The sequence below is a fragment of the Otolemur garnettii genome, unplaced genomic scaffold (assembly GCF_000181295.1).
Source record: "Otolemur garnettii isolate 467f Iridium unplaced genomic scaffold, OtoGar3 scaffold00001, whole genome shotgun sequence".
Classification (NCBI taxonomy): Eukaryota; Metazoa; Chordata; class Mammalia; order Primates; family Galagidae; genus Otolemur; species Otolemur garnettii.
In genome coordinates this window covers 7,965,771-7,982,312 of record NW_003852396.1, presented here as the reverse complement: position 1 = coordinate 7,982,312, position 16,542 = coordinate 7,965,771, and the positions used below count along the sequence as shown (strand labels likewise).

At 35.7% G+C, this 16,542-nt stretch overlaps 1 protein-coding gene across 3 annotated transcripts in view; it reads left to right on the top strand.

The window, feature by feature from the left end:
* The window catches only part of DCUN1D5 (defective in cullin neddylation 1 domain containing 5), a 31,346-nt gene that overhangs the window by 8,715 nt on the left and 6,089 nt on the right, over nucleotides 1-16,542 (top strand). For 2 of the 3 annotated variants that reach the window (XM_003780805.2, XM_023511434.1), the window contains one exon: nucleotides 43-134. The exons of the other annotated variant lie outside the window; for it this stretch is intronic. In XM_003780805.2, the coding sequence (XP_003780853.1) occupies nucleotides 43-134 (92 nt within the window). The remainder of the gene's footprint in view (nucleotides 1-42; nucleotides 135-16,542) is intronic. 3 annotated transcript variants of the gene reach the window in all.

Below are 16,542 nucleotides of genomic sequence, written 5' to 3'. Positions count from 1 at the left end.
GTGCTGACTTTTCCCCTATCCTTTATGTTCTGTTCTTTCCAGATTATTATGTTAGTTTTAGCGTGGAAATTGGAGGCTGAAAGCATGGGATTTTTTACCAAGGAAGAATGGTTAAAGGGAATGACTTCATTACAGTAAGACATTTTTTTAAAAAACAAATTTGATGGCCTATTTGAAGATCTTAATTGATATTTTGTGCTTCATAATTTTCAGGAGTAAGGTTTCACCTTAAAGTAATCATCTGTTTGATTCATTTTGGGAATTGAAAAAGTTATATTGTAGTCTTGGCAAATAAATATCCCATGTTGTATTTTCTAAGAAAGAACGTCAGTACAGTCCTGTTAAAATACATTGAGTCTCTTGGTAAGTGAATTAGAAGTCATGATCAAAGCATTAATATTTGCAGGTCATCTGAGTATTCCCTCTCTGAATACAGAATCCTACTATTTAAGGAGTTTGTTTATTAGGTGGTTTTAAGGTCTCAAGCTTCCCGTCTTCCCTCTTCAGTTTTATATTTGATTTAAAAAATTTGAAGGTAGAATTATTTGACACTTTTTTGATTTCTTTTTTGTCAAATGAATCTCATAAGGAACAACAGTAGAAGTGTTATTCTACTCTCACGCAGTCTTTAGCCATTTTATAGTTGTATACTTTCACTTTAGGATACTCCCTTTGAACATTCAAAGGTATGGACTTCCCCCTTTATAAAAATATTTTCTTAGAATAAAAGTGTGCTTAATTTTAGAATCAATTAGTAATTATATGTTTTATATTATCATGCTCCTAATGTTCATACAGGATGTTGTTAGTCAACATGCTAAAATAGAGGAAGCATTAATTTATAATATTTTTGAGACAAAAAGTGAGGTTTTATTAGCCATGTGGTTTTCTGTTGTCATTATGCCTTTATTAACACACTTAACTATGCCTGTCCTTAAATTATTAATTTAAAAAAGCATATTTGTTCATATGGTACTTAGGTACCCAGTGCTTTGTCATTTTCTTTTTAACCACCATTGGCATATAGAGAGTTTACATATTTTTTTCTTGGGTAAATACTTTTGCTCATATGAACCAAATCATAATTTCAATGACAGAACATAAAATCAACCCTCTTACCTTCAATATTTATAGTAGAGGAGTCTGAGACCCAGAGAGGTTAAGAAAATATTTGGAAAAGTTTACACAGTTCCTTAGTAGGCAGAGTTAGTACTTAGAATTTAAATTAGTCTACCTTATTGAACTTCCTATCATTTTGTTCTCGTGTATAAATCAATATCTTTATAAAGTAGAGGATCATTGTTAACTAGTTGGTTAGTTACAGAGAAGGGTTCTCTCACTTTAGTCCTGAGGCTGAAGTGGTGTGATCATATAGCTCACTGCATCCTGGAACTCTTGTGATCCTCCTTCCTCAGCCTCCTGAGTAGCTGGGATGACAGGTGCATGCCACTATGCCTAGCCTACATTTTATTTTAAATCATAGTATTTGTTTCAACTCAGGCTGAATTCTGTCATATATCTAGGTTTTATAATGTGCCCAGTTAAATACTGATTGTGAAATTGTCTGAGCTGATTCCTGTCATTTAATTAGCTTTTAGAGAAAGATAAAATGTATTAAAAAATGCAAAGAATATAAACTAGTTTTTATACAACTGTTTTATTAAAATTTATGTTGTAACATGGCTTATTGATTATAAGAAATTTTTTTGGCATTGTACGTGCTTTTTGTATCCTTCCTACTTACTACTACTTTCTCGGTAACGATTTTTGGAGTATCTCATCTAATAAGTAGTTGTATTTTTTTTTAACCAGAATATTTCTTATGTTTTTACATAAGTTGATAACCTGTAAATAAGCCTTTGTATAACAAAATATGTAAGCACAGAATTTTAAAATTTTTTTTCAGGAGTAGATTTCTGCTATTTACTCCTGAATCATTAGCATCATATGGTCTTAGGCACAAGAATAGGAATTGGGGCGGCACCTGTGGCTCAAAGGAGTAGGGCGTGGCCCCATATGCCAGAGGTGGTGGGTTCAAACCCAGCCCTGGCCAAAAACTGCAAAAAAAAAAAAAAAAAAAAGAAGAAGAGGAATTGACTAGCCCATGAGCGTACTTGTTATCAGCACACCTTCCCTTATAGGAAGGTCACAGCCTATACAAAATAAAAGCAATTATTCAGCAGTTAAAATTGCCCCAGAACTTTCTCTTTCACTCATTTCTTATCCCTTGCGCATCTGCCTAGAACAATGTACTGTAGAACCTTGAAGCTACTCAGATAAGCAAGTATTTTTGGCTGGGAAAATAGTTGTTTTTTCTTGTGGTTTAAATTGCTATGTGAAGTATAAAGTATCTTCCTTCAATGGATTAAGTCTTGTTACTCCTTCTTGTAAAAAAACTTGCTGTGTAGAAAACCATTTGAAATTTGAACCAAGAGAAACACAGAATCTCTATGTCTTAATTTTTCAAGTTAACACCTGTTTGGTATACTTGGTATTACATATTAAATATAATCTTACAATATAAACCTTTACAGGCTCAATTCTGTTGATAACATTTTTTTTACATTTTTAGAATTGAATTTAACCTGGGCTTCTCTTCTTCTCTAAATCTTCTTAAGATGGTTGTCAGTTGTTTCGATTAATTAATTTTAACCCATACTTTTATTTTAATGAGAAGAAGCTTCTTTTAAAAAGTAGAAGCAATCTGATAGTTAAAACATATACTATAGTTAAGATTAGTGGGCTGTAGGAATTGTGATTAATTATAATTCATATTGTGCAATGCTTTATAGTCTCCAGAATGCTTCTTTTGGGGCAGTTTTTGGCCGGGGTGGTTTTGAACCCACCACCTCCGGCATATTGTGCTGGTTCCCTACTCCTTTGAGCCATAGGCAGCGCTGCCCTCCAGAATGCTTTTTTAACATTCATTTGTTTTAAGGCTGGGGTGTCCAACCTTTGAACTCTAGTCTGCATGCTGATACTATGAGGACTTTTTTGCTTATCTGTGATGTCAGCTATCAGGAAAAGTATGCAGCAACCTTTTTTTTGCCAATCACCTTTCATTGATATTTATGTATTTAATGTGTGGCCCAAGACAACTCGAATGTGCAGCAGAGAAAACAGACCCTAGAAGACATCTGTTCATGTAGATATATGGCTTTCCTTTTTGTGTGAAAGATTTGTTGGTATGAATTTGTATATAACTAGATTAGATTGACCTTTTTATAATTTTCAGGGGATGAAATTGCCACAGGCTTTAGATATTTTGCTTTATATAGTTTTCATCTTTAATAATAGTCAAATTGCCCTAAATTTAGCTTTGTAGATATTTATATTAAAACACCTAACTTACGTAAGGTACTGTACCACTTACTGATGGTCACAGTGAGGCATAAGGCACAGCTCTCACCTTTTAGTTAACATTCTATAGAGCTTGGAAGGCATCGTAAATGCTAATACATAAAGGTAAATGCTAATACAAAAAGAAAATTGTCAGAATAGCTTTAGAATTCCAGATAGTTGGGGTAATGGCTAAGCTACATTATGGAGAGCTTTAACTAACATATTGAAAGAGTTCAAATCATATGTTATAGATACTGGGAAACCAGAGGTTTTTTTATTATTATTATTATTTTTTTTGATTCATATAATGGTACATGTGATTAGGTTACATTATTTTCATTTGTTAGGTAAGAGTCCAAGTTGTAGAGTGACCTCCTTCACCCAAGAGGTGTGCCTTGTATCTTGACAGTGAACCTGATAGGGGAGAGCTTACCAAACCCCTTCCCCTCTTCTTGAATCTAGTTGTGTTTTTTTTTCTTGTGTGGTCCAGCAGTTGTTGTTCTACAAGTTTCATATTAGTGTTGAGTACATTGAATGCTTTCCATTCTTGTGATACTTTACTTAGGAGGATATTTTCCAAATCCTTCCAGGTAAATACAGAAGATCTAAAGTCTCTATCTTTATGGCTGAGTAGTATTCCATGGTATACATAGACCACAGTTTATTAATCCATTCATGGGTTAATGAGCACTTGGGTTGGCCATTGTGAATTGAAGTGCTGTATACATTCTAATGCAACTGTCCTTATGGTAAAATGCGTTTTTTTCTTCTGGGTAGAAAGAAGATTGTGTGATCAAATGGAAGGTCTACTTTTAGCTTTTTGAGGATTCTTCATACTTCTTTCCAAAAAGGCTGTATTAGTTTACACCAGTAGTGTATAGGTGTTCTCTTCTCTCTGCACCCCCACCAGCATCTGCAGCTTTAGGACTACATGATGTGGGCGATTCTCACTAGGGTTAGCTGATACCTTAAGGTGGTTTTGATTTGCATTTCTCTGATTCTCAGGGATGATGAGCATTTTTTCATATTTGTTGGCCATTCATCTGTCTTGGAAGAAGGTCCTGGTACTTACTGTTCATGTCTCTTGCCCTATAATAAATGGGGTTGTTTGCTCTTTTTTTATTGATTAGTTCTTTGTACATTCTGGTTATTAGCTTCTTGTCAGATTTGTAACATATAGCATATAAGCATCTTCTCATACTCTGAAGGTTTCTTCTAGACTTTTTGTTGTTTTGTGTCTTAGATTTAGTTTAAGTTTTTTATCCAGCATGAGTTAATTTTTCTAAGTGATGGGAGGTATGTGTCCTGTTTAAGTCTTACATGTAGCTAACCAGTTCTCCCAGCACCACTTTATTAAATAGGAATTCTTTTCCCCACTGTATGCTTTTGTTTGGTTTATTGAAGATCAGATGGCAATATTAGGCTGGTTGCATCTATAGATTCTCTATTCAATTCCATAGCTCTGTATCTGTATTTTTATGCCAATACTATGCTGTTTTGATCACTCCAGACTTAATAGGGTAACCTGAAGTCTGGTAACGTAATATCTCCTGATTTGTTCTTATTGTGTAGAACTGCCTTAGCTATTCAGGGTTTTTTCAGAACCCAGAGATTTTTTTGAACACAGGAATCATCAAAGATGTTTGGGATAATTATCAATGAACAATTGTTCTTAGTGTTTTGAAGTCAGAGACTCCTGAAAGTCTCCTGAAAATTACGGACCTTGTCCCCGTGAAGGTGCACATATACTGCTATATACAAAAGTTTCCATGTGCTGTCAGAAAGTTGTGATCTTCTTTTTTCCCATCCATAGATACAAAGTTCTAAGAATACTTACAGATTTTTGTTCTGGCATATTATATATATACACAGATTTTTGTTCTGGCATATTATACCCAAGTAGAAAATTTTTCTCATTATCTGCTGGCTTGAAGTTTGGTGTTGGAGTAAGGGTGAAATACCATGCTAGCGTAGGAAACTGAGCATAGATCTTTGAAGAGGATTGTATTTGATTATGATAATGAAAAAAGGGAAGAAGAGAACAGCAGCTGTTAACAATGGTGGTAACTAAATTATCTGCCACTAAGTCACTACTTGTACATCTTATGGTTTATATTGAGCCCTGGGTTTTGAAGATTAAATGGCATGGCCTGGCTTAACTTTCTTTGAAAGAAATAGGGGAATGAGGAACATTGATATGATTTTTTTTATTTATTTTTTTTTTTGGTGACAGAGTCTCACTTTGTCGCCCTCGGAAGAGTGCTATGGCATCATAGCTCATAGCAGCCTCACAGCTCAACCAAACCTTTGGGCTCAAGCAAGTCTCTTGCCTCAGCTTCCCTAGTAGCTGGACTACAGGTGCCCACCACAACACCCGGGGGTTTTTTTGTTGTTGTTTAGCAGGCCCAGGCTGAGTTTGAACCCACTAGCGCCAGAGCATGTGGCTGCTGCCCTAAAGTACTGAGCTATAGGCATTATGATTTTTCCTTGGAGATGATAGAGTTGGGTAGATAGGATGCTATGGTGCGTGCCTGTCTTTCATTTAGTATTTGGGCCCAGGTGCTCACTAGCATCCTCCTCTGCTCTCCCTGAGGGTCGTCATGATAATTTTCATAATGCCTCCTTCTACTTCTCCAAAAACCCCAAAGGGTAGACAGTATTCCTGTGGTTGACAAATCTGATTCAGAGGAAGTTCTAAGTCCAGAACTTTGGGATAAATTTCATGTTACACATCAGTGTGCATACTTATTAGGTCTTCATAGAAAGAGAATCTCACTTAGATATCATACACCACTGAGACTTTCTTCTCATTTTAAAGATGTTTAGTGAAACAAACTTGAAAGCTTTTCTTGGTAATCAAATGTTTAACAATATCAGAAAATTGATTCCCAAGTCCTGATGTTGAAATTTAAACCCATTTCTTCTCAGTTCTCGCCACAGTGGACTGGGAGAGTGGTATCATTGTGCCAATGTTCCCCCAAATCCGTGTGGTTTTATTTGGTTGTTATTCTTAAACCTGTCTCTCGCTTTCCATAATATGAGAGTTAATTATGTATTTTTTTCAGTTCAGAGGAAGTATTCTTTCTAAATTTTGCAAGTTCTGAGGTATTAATGTTGTTATTTGGATGCTAGATTAAATTGAAGAATTGTGTTAATGACTACTTGGATATAATCAAAGGTCTTACTAGGTCTGTTCAGTCTCTATGGCACTGATAATAAATGTGGAGGGGTTTTGTTGTCATTTTACTCATAATTCTCTTTTTTTTTACTTATAAAAGAAAATATTAGTTATCAGCTCTATTAGAATTCTTCTCTGCTCAAGATTAACAGTAATAGACCATTAACCTTTTGATTATGAACAAAGCCTATAGGTTTCAAACAAGATGTTCCTTTGGTGCAAATGAAGAACGATCCCTAAAAGCTTTCAATACAGGGCAACATGTTCATTGGTGGTAATGACATACCTGTAGGCTCTGCAGTCAGAGGGTCAAGAATGAATGGTATGACAGTTGGGACAGAGGTATGTAGTGTAGGTTATTTTCAATCCATTTACTTCAAGAGGAACACATCAACTTTAAGAACTGTGCTATGCATTTGACGCATATGACGCATATATTTTCGTTTAATCTTTATGGTTTTCCTCTGAATGTTTAAAAAATTTTAAATGACATAAAATTTTTAAATGACAAAACTGAAGCTGAAAAGTTAGTGTGCCTTATTGTTGTCCTATGAAGTTATTGTTATTGTTTTTTTTAAAATGGGGAAACAGGCTGGAAAAGGTTAAGTAACTTATCTATAACCAAAGGGCCAAAAATGGAGGAGGTGGAGGAGTTTTAACCAGAGTCTGATTTGAAACTTTTTTTTTTTACTTTATCTCTCTGTTAGGCATATTGAGATCATGTAAATAAGATAGTTGCTGCACATACCCAATGTAGTGTAAAGCATTTGGAAAAGATCGTTAAGTTTTTTGATTCTTATCTCCTTAGTAACTTCTCAGTCTTTTGTCATCTACAGTTTAACCCTAACCTTCCCTTGGTTATGATTTTGAAACTTGTTATAATTAAATATATCAACCTACATTGTTTATTTCTGATAGTCACACTTTATTTATCTCAAATTTTGGTACATTGCTATAAGCCAGGCCCTGTATTATTCTATGACAGTGATTTTCAAACTTCGGTGTTAGGAAAAGGAAGACCTTGGAATGTCTGGAGGCATCCTTTGCCCTCTTAAGTCTCAAGTCTGTTAAGATTCTGTGTGAGATTTTGTGTGAAAATGTGACTTACTACAAAAAAAAAAAGTGAAAAACATTGCTTTAAGAAACTACAAAGATAGAGAAAACTGAGGCCCATAGTTAGGGCAGGTGCTGGCAGGACAGGGAGTACATGCTAAGTGGATAATTAAAATGTGGAACTCTTTGAACATTTTCACGTGGTAAGTCTAGAGATCTTCAATTTCACCTATACATTTTCAAACAGCATTGTCGGTGTAATCTGAGAATTTGCTTCTGTTGCACGTCTCCATGATAGAAGTTAACTGCATTTTTCAGTTTCATTAAAGCCTTATTTGTCATATAATGAATAATTTTTGCACTAGTGGAAGCTACTTACTGAAATAGCAAATAATGAGTTTCTACTAAGTAGTAAGAGTAGATTTTTCTTGTTTCTTCATGAAGCATATTGCATAAGCATAATTCATTCCTATATAAAAAATTAAGCCTCTGCCAAATTATATGGTTAATTTATCTGAAGTTTGATTGACATTTCTGGCAGCATGGCAGACTAAATATGCAAAAAAGTCATTCCTTATGTAAAACACTAAAATGCTGGAAAAAATATAAAAACATCTTTTAAAAAGCATACCCAGGCTTGCCTATAAATTAAGGAAAATAATCAGAGGCCAGAAATGATGAGAGATGGTGATTCCATAGGGACCTAGGACATTGACGTTTACTATTCCTAGTCACATAGGATATGTCTATAACTTGTCATGCATGTTGAGAACATTGCCAACAGGGCATGAATAGGGTAGGAATCAGAAAAAAAAAAAAAAACTCCCATATAAAGACATTGATGGTAGATTTACCCAATACTTGGAGATTGGCTTACCTGTGCCTGGTTTTTATATACAATTGGAAGTAAAGAGCCTCCTGAGAAAATTCCTAGTCCAGTGTTCATTGTTATGGCAGGATTGGGGCTAGAATTCATGGTGTGTTTGGCCCAAGCCAAAGATTATATTTTAGAATAATTCTAGATAAGGACTCCCCATATTTGTAGTGGAAGTAATATAAGTATATGGAAGTAATATAAGATATATAGAAGAATACGTTTTATTTCTTTTTATTTATTTATTTTTTTGAGACAGTCTCGTCTGTCCCCCTGGGTACAGTGCTATGGCATCATCATAGCTCACAGCAACCTCCAAATTTTGGACTTAAGGGATCCTCTTGCTTCAGCCTGCTAAGTAGCCGGGGCTACCGGCACCTACCACAATGCCCTGGCTAGTTTTTCTAAAAGTAGACTCTGGCTAAAATTCCAAAGTAGAAAAAGGAGATCACTCTTGCTCAGGGTGGTCTCCAATTCCTGAGCTTAGGTGATCACCTGGCTTAGCCTCCAAGAGTGCTAGAATTAATTACAGACGTGAGCCACTGTGCCCAGCCAAGGAATGCATTAAACAGAAACCTCCATTTTTGTAGACTAGTTTTCATAACTGTATGTTTAAAAAAGAAAAAAAAAAGAATAGTCTCAGATGATCAAATTTATATAATTAAATTTCTAAAAGTAAAAAGTACAGCAGACTGAAAACTCAGTAGATGAGATAGAAAGGAGATACATGTAACTGATGTATAGGGAACAGTGACTTATAATATCTGAGGAAATTAGTGCAGAGAGACAGAAAATGGGAGAGGCTAACAGACAGCAGAGCATCAATGTTTTTACTGTGTTGAAAGTTTTCCTAGATATTAGTCCTTCATTGAATACGTGGTTCACAAACTCTTCCATTCTGTAACTTTTTTTTTCATCCCCTTAATAGCAAAAGTTTTTAATTTTTGATGAAGTCCAATTTATCAGTTTTTATTTTTGGATTGTGCTTTTGATGTCAAGTCTAAGAATTCTTTTCCTAGTCCTATATCCTGAGAATTTTATGTTTTTTTTTTCCTAGAAGATTTATATTCTTAAATTTTATATTTAAGACACTGGTACTTCTTAAAATAGTTTTTGTAAAAGATGTTATACTTAAGTTTGATTTGTTTCTTTGCCTGTGGATATCCACTTGCTCCTGTACTATTTGTTGAAGAAGCTATTTTTCTTCCATTGAATTACTTTTGTACTTTTGTCAAAAAGTTGGACATATTTGTGTAGATCTGTTTCTGGGTTTTCTATTCTGTTTCACTTACGTGCCTTAAACTTCAACCAGTACAACATAATCTGGATTACTGTGGCTGTACGAGTATAAATCTTGAAGTCAGATAGACTGACTAATAATCTTTTTTGAAATCTTCAATTTTTTTCAAAATATTTTTAGTTTATTTTCCATAAAAAATTATAGGATAATCTTATCTATATATACAAAAAAAATCTTGCTGAGATTTTGGCTAATCTGCATATGAATTTAAGCAAAATTGACGTCTTTACTATTTTGATTTACTATTTTTGTATGTTTATTTTATATCATTACTTATGTTAAGTTTTTTTTTTTCCCTTCCTTGGTTTTTCTACACAGACAGTTATGTCATCTGGAAGTGGGGCAGTTTATTTCTTTTCTGATATGTATGTCCTTTGCCTTTTTGCATTGGCTACAGCTTCTACGAATGAGAGTGACCAGAGTAGACATCTCTTCTGTTCTCCAACTTACCTGGAAAACATTCAGACTTAAACCACTGCTGGTTGTGTATGTTGTTTGTTCATGTTCTTTATCAAGTTGAGAATACACCTATCTATTTCTTTTTTTCCTGAGAGTTTTACATGAATGGATGTTAAATTTTTCTGATGGCTTTTGCTGCATTAACTGATAGAATTATGTGGCTTTCTGTTTGGGGGATCATTTGTCAGGTTTTAGTATGAAGGTATTACTGGCTTTATAAAATGAATTAAGAAGTGTATCTTTTTATTTTTTGAAATAGATGGAATAGAATAAGTCATTAGGTTTTATAGAATTCTCAAGTGAAAAAAAGTGAGCCTGCAGAGTTTTTTGGAGGTTTTTAAATTTTGAGTTCAATTTTTTTACTAGTAATAGGGCTACTGAAATATCTACGGCATATTATCTGTATTATACATTTTATCTGAGTTGTCAAATTTATATTTATAGGGTTGTTGTAGTGTATTTCCTTGTAGTCTGTTTGTTCTGTGAGTCTGTAATGAAATCCCCATTTTGATCCTGATACTAATAATTTTTGTCTTCTCTTTTTTCATCAGTCTTGCTAGAAACTTGTTAATTTTACTGATATGGTCAAAGCTGGGGGTGTTTTTCTGTTTGTTTTTTGGAGACAGTGTCCTTGGGTAGAATGCCATGGCATCGTAGCTAACAGCAACCTTAAACTCTGAGTTCTAGGGGTCTTTTTGCCTCAGCCTCCCAAGTAGCTGGGCCTACAGGCACGCACAATAACACCCACCTAGTTTTCCTATTTTTTAGTAGAGACAGGGTCTGGGTCTTGCTCAGGCTGATCTCAAACTCCTGAGCTCAGGCTATCCACCTGCCTCAGCCTGCCAGCGTGCTAGGATAATAAGCATGAGCCACCTTGCCCAGCTGTCAAAGGTCTTTGTTTCATTGATGTTTCTGTTTTCTTTTTTCAATTTCAATAATTTCTGCTCTATTTACTTTTTCCTACTTAGTTTGTGTTTATTTGGTTCTCCTTTTTCTGGATTCTAAAGGTATGAACTTAGATTACTAATTTAAGACTTTTTCACTTTTCTAGTATTTATATGTACACATTTCCCTCTCAACACTGCTTTATTTGTATCTCATAAATTTTGATGTGTTGTTATTTTCATTTTCATTCATTTCAATGTGCGTTTTGGGACGCATTGAGACTTACTCTCACCCATGAATTATTTAGGAGTTCGTTGCTTAGTTTCCAAGTGTTGGGTGGAGATTTTGCTGTTACCTTTCTGTTACTGATTTCTAGTTTGATTCTATTGTGGCCAGAGAACATACTCTTTGATTTTAATTATTTTTAATCTGTTGAAATTTATGTTTCTGGGTGTGGTCTGCCTTGGTTTATGTTCCGTGGGCACTTTGAAGACTATATATTCTCTTGTCGTTGGGTGGAGTATCTGTTATGGTCAGCTACATCCTGTTTGCTGATAGTCTGTTTAGTTTTTCTGTCAATTGCTAAGAGGAGAGTGTTGAAATACTCAACTATGATTGTGGATCTATTTCTTTCTCCTTTCAGTCCTATCAGTTTGTACTTCACGTATTTTGCAGCTCCATTGTTCAGTGTATATAGGATTGCTTAGGGTTGTTCAGGATTACTGTGTCGTCTTGGTAGATTGACCTTTTTACTATTATGCAATTAACTCTCTGTGTTTGCTCTTGATGATGATAATTTAGCCACTCTTTCTTTTGATTAATGTTTCTATAATATGTCATTTCTTTTACATTTAGCCTGCTTATAGTGTTAATTTGAAGTAGTTTCCTCTAGACAGCATATGGTCAGGTCATGTTTGGTAATACACTCTATCTTCTAATTGGTGTATTTAGAGCTCTTATATACATGTCATTTAATTATGGATATGTTAGGGTTTAAGTCTACCTTGTATTTTACAGTTCAAAAATTTCCCTTTGGTTCTTTTTTATACATTGTATTTCTTTCCTTAGATATTCTTTCTCTCTGAGACTTTCTGTTTTTTCATTTGTTTTGTTGTGTTCTTAATTACTTATTAAAGCATTGGGGGTTTTTTGCAGTTTTTGGCTGGGGCCAGGCCTGAACCCGCCACCTCTGGTATATGGGGCCAGCGCCCTACTTCTTTGAGCCACAGGCACTGCCCTTTATTAAAGCATTTTTATGATAGCTGTTTTAAAATCTGTCATATAATTCTAAACTGCTTTCATTTTAGTGTTTGCATCTGTTAGTTTATCTTTTTGCATTCCATTTGAGATGTTGATTCTTGGAATAGCAAGCAAGTTTTTTGGTTTTGTTTTGTTTTGTTGAAACCCTAGACATTTGGGATATTGTGTTATAAAACTCTGGATCTTTCTTTAATCTTCTGTGTTAGCTGACTTTCTCTGAGGGCCACTCTAGCAGAAGTAGTCAGGACTGCCACCTTATTACTGCCAGATACAGACAGAAATTGAAGTTTCTACTCTGCATCCATTAACATCCAAGGAGAGGGATCCTCCTCCTGATTGCTGGGCAGGGATGAGCGTTCCAGGTTCCCACTAGGCCTCTGCTAGTCTAACAGGAACAGGAGAACCTTGTTACCGCTCACATGCTTCACTGACACCAGTGGGGTGGTGACCTTGTTACCAGGGAATGGTGGTGAGAACCCGGACTCTTCACCAGGCCTTCTGTACTCCACCTGAGGGCAGAGGGGCATTCTCTGCTTATTACAACCTGATGGTGGTAGAAGTCCACATTCTCAGGTGATTTCTAATAAACACTGGAGGAGTTGAGAGAGAGACTTCATTATATCCTGGTAAGGGTGGACCTTTTACGTTTGCCATTGAAGGGAGTTGGGCTGTAGTATTTTCAGTGGTGTTTGACTTGAGCGAGTGCTTATTTTCTAAGAATTTTCTGTCATACTAAGCTTCTTTCCTGGTCTTTTGGCTAGAGAAAGAACAGGCTTTTGTGTTGGGGCTTTTTGTCAACCCCAGTTGCCATTTCTAATTTGCTGGTTTCTTCACTCCAAGTTTGGGATATGCGAGGCAAAAAGAAGCCCAGAAACTGACCACTAAATTGTTGCTCAGGTGTGCACCTTTCAGCATCTTCTGCTTGTTTTATATATAATTCCTAGAGATTTTAGTTGTACCTAGTGGAGAGAAAAAAAGTACATGTACTCTCTTCCTGGAAGTAGAAGCTATTTCTTTTACCTGTTAAATTTTTTTTAAAAATCTACCTCCATCATCCCATTCAAGTTAGAGTCTCCACTTTAGAACCAAACTCTTTGGAAGCATTTGCCTATACTTATTTTCTCTTAAAACCTATTCCAGTAAGATTTTTATCCCTACTATTCCTCCAAAATAACTTTTTTTCCCCCAAATTAATATGAGTGTACACAGTTTCAGGTTACATTGTTCTCACTTTCAAGGTAAAGAAAGTTCAAGTTGTAGAGTCCTTTTAACAAGGGGGCATGCTGATCCCCTCCCATTGTGCACACTAGTAAGATCCTGCCAGTTGTCTGCCCTCCTCCACTCTCCCTCCTCTCCCCTCCCCCTTTCTAGACTATATTTGTGTTTTATCATTGGCCAGGGCATAGAATTGCAAAATAGCTCTTATGTAGATGTCATTTACAAGTGAATAATAAAAGCAATAATACTTAACAAAACTTGTAGTTGCAGCTAAAGTTGTACTACAAAGGGAAATATGTAGTCTTAAATGCTATGTTAAATGAATTAAATTCTGGAAAGATTGGTCAAGAGAAACAATGACAAGTAAATAATGTTGGTTTGCGCCTGTAGCTCAGTAGCCAGGGCTCTAGCCACATACACCAGGGCTAGCATGTTTGAACCAGCCTAAGCCTGCCAAACAACAATGGCAACTACACCAAATTGTAGCTGGATGTTGTGGTATATGCCTGTAGTCCCAGGTACTTGGGAGGCTGAGGCAAGAGAATCATTTAAGCCCAAGAGTTTGAGGTTGCTGTGAGCTGTGACACCATGGCACTCAACCCAGGGCAACATAGTGAGACTGTCCCCCCCCCCAAAAAAAAAGTAAATAATACTAATACAGATTAGAAAATTGTAATCAACATATTTCAAGGAATATGTGAAATAATCTGAGTATCAGCAATATATAAATGACCAATACATTCAAAAAGAAATAGAAAATCTCAGTGGTCCTAAAGTCATCAAAAATGTTGGTTTAGAGTGGTGCCTGTGGCTCAGTGAGTAGGGCGCTGGCCCCATATACTGAGGGTGGAGGGTTTGAACCTGGCCCCAGCCAAACTGCAACAATAAAAAAATAGCTGGGTGTTGTGGCAGGTGCCTGTAGTCCCAGCTACTTGGGAGGCTAAGGCAAGAGAATTGCCTAAGCCCAAGAGCTGCAGGTTGCTGTGAGCTGTGGCACCATGACACTATACTGAGGGTGACAAAGTGAGACTCTGTCTCTTAAAAAAAAAAAAAAAGTTGATTTAGTAGTTAAACATCTTTCTTTCCTTCTCCCAATCAAAAAGGTCTAGATGATTTCTCATCTGAGTTCGGACAAATGCTAATTCCAAAGCTATACGTGTATAAGCTACTTTAGAAAACGGGTGAAAATGGTAATAATACTCATTTCCTTTTCTGGAGCCTATACACAAGCTTTTTATCAAACTAGCAAGGAGAGTATCTAAGAGTGAAATTTACAAACCAGCCTCAGGAAAATCGCAAAAATTAATCTAGCAGTGTGTAAAACGGTTAACATGACCTAATTTGACTTATTTTAGAAATGTACGGTTTAACTAATGTTAGAAACTTGTTCCTTCCCCCCCAGTCACATTCCCTATGGATAGCAACAGTTAACAGCTTCTTATATGGCATTCTGGAAGCTTTTGTTGCACATGTGAAGCTTTGTACATTTATCTTTTTGCCTTTTACACATGAGGCCATGATCTAGATGCTGTTCAGCCACTTGTTTTTTCTTTCATTTAAGGTATATTGTAAATATCTATCAGTCCATATAGATCTGTCTCATTGTTTTTAATAATTGCATTGTATTCATTTTAATAGTTGCAATAGAAGTCCTATAACTTTTTAGACAGATATAGAACTCTTATAAGTGTTTAGAAATTTCTTACTACAAGCAAATCATTAATATACATTCTTGTATTTTTGTGCATATTGTGCAGGTTAAATTCTCAGAATTGAAATTACTTTAACAAAGGACATATAAATTCTAAATTTTGGTTGCTTTTGCTAAATGATTATTAGAAAGGTTATACTTATTTACACTCCCACAAACAACATAGGAGAGTCTGTTGTTTTACCAGCTATCTCCAGGTTTTAATTATCATTTAAAAAGTTCTTAGTGAAGTTGATTCTTTTATGTTTACTAATTATTTGTGTTTATTTTCTATGCCTTGCCCATTTTCCATACACTGACAATAGTTTTGCTGCACATTAAAGAAATTAGACATTTGTGTGTCAAATTCTAAATAAAAGGAAACTTGTTCCAAACTTTTATACTTTAATAAAATTCTAAGTACTATACATCATAGATAGGCCTTAATGTCATTGATTGAGGATATTAAAAGTTAAATAGTCCCAGCTACTTGGGAGGCTGAGGCAAGAGAATTGTCTAAGCCCAAGAGCTACATAGTTAGTTAAATATGAGAATGCTGGCTATCTATAAAACATAGTGGGTGCCAACATTCAGTTTTGAATAGAATACTAATTTTATTGAGGAAAGTCAGATGGTCTTTCAGAGGTGTCAAAGTATGAGTTAGATCTCAGACTGGTCTAGAACCCGTGAGCTCAGGCAGTTCACCTGCCTCAGCCTCCCAGAGTGCTAAGAGTTGTTTTGGAGGAATAGTAGGGATAAAAATCTTACTGGAATAGGTTTTAAGAGAGAATGAGAGAAGAGGAACCAGAGTACCAGGAGCCAGATGAGTATATTTTGTCAGAACGTTGAGGGGAGCAAGACCTCAGGTAGAGGGAAATACATGTGCTAGCATAGCTGTAGCATTTGGGAATGGTAAGTGAATGTAGCTAGAGCACGGGAAGGATATTGGCCAGTGATAGGAGATGAGACTGGAGGTTTATGCTATACTCTGAAAGGCCTTGTCTACCTTACTTCTTGGTAAATAGTGGAATTTATCAACCCACAGAGAGGTGGAAAGCCATTCAAGATTTTTGAGCCTTCCATCTATTCTGCTCCTTACATTTAATGTCTTGTGTTTAGAAATAAAAAGTATAACTTGTTTACATACATTTGCGTATGTAACTTACTTGAAGTTAGGTGCTTCCACTGACTGACCTTGACTTTTTTGTTCAATAAAAATGTAGGGATCTTGGGCCAGGCATGGTAGCCCACGCCTGTAATCCTAGCACTCTGGGAGGCCAAGG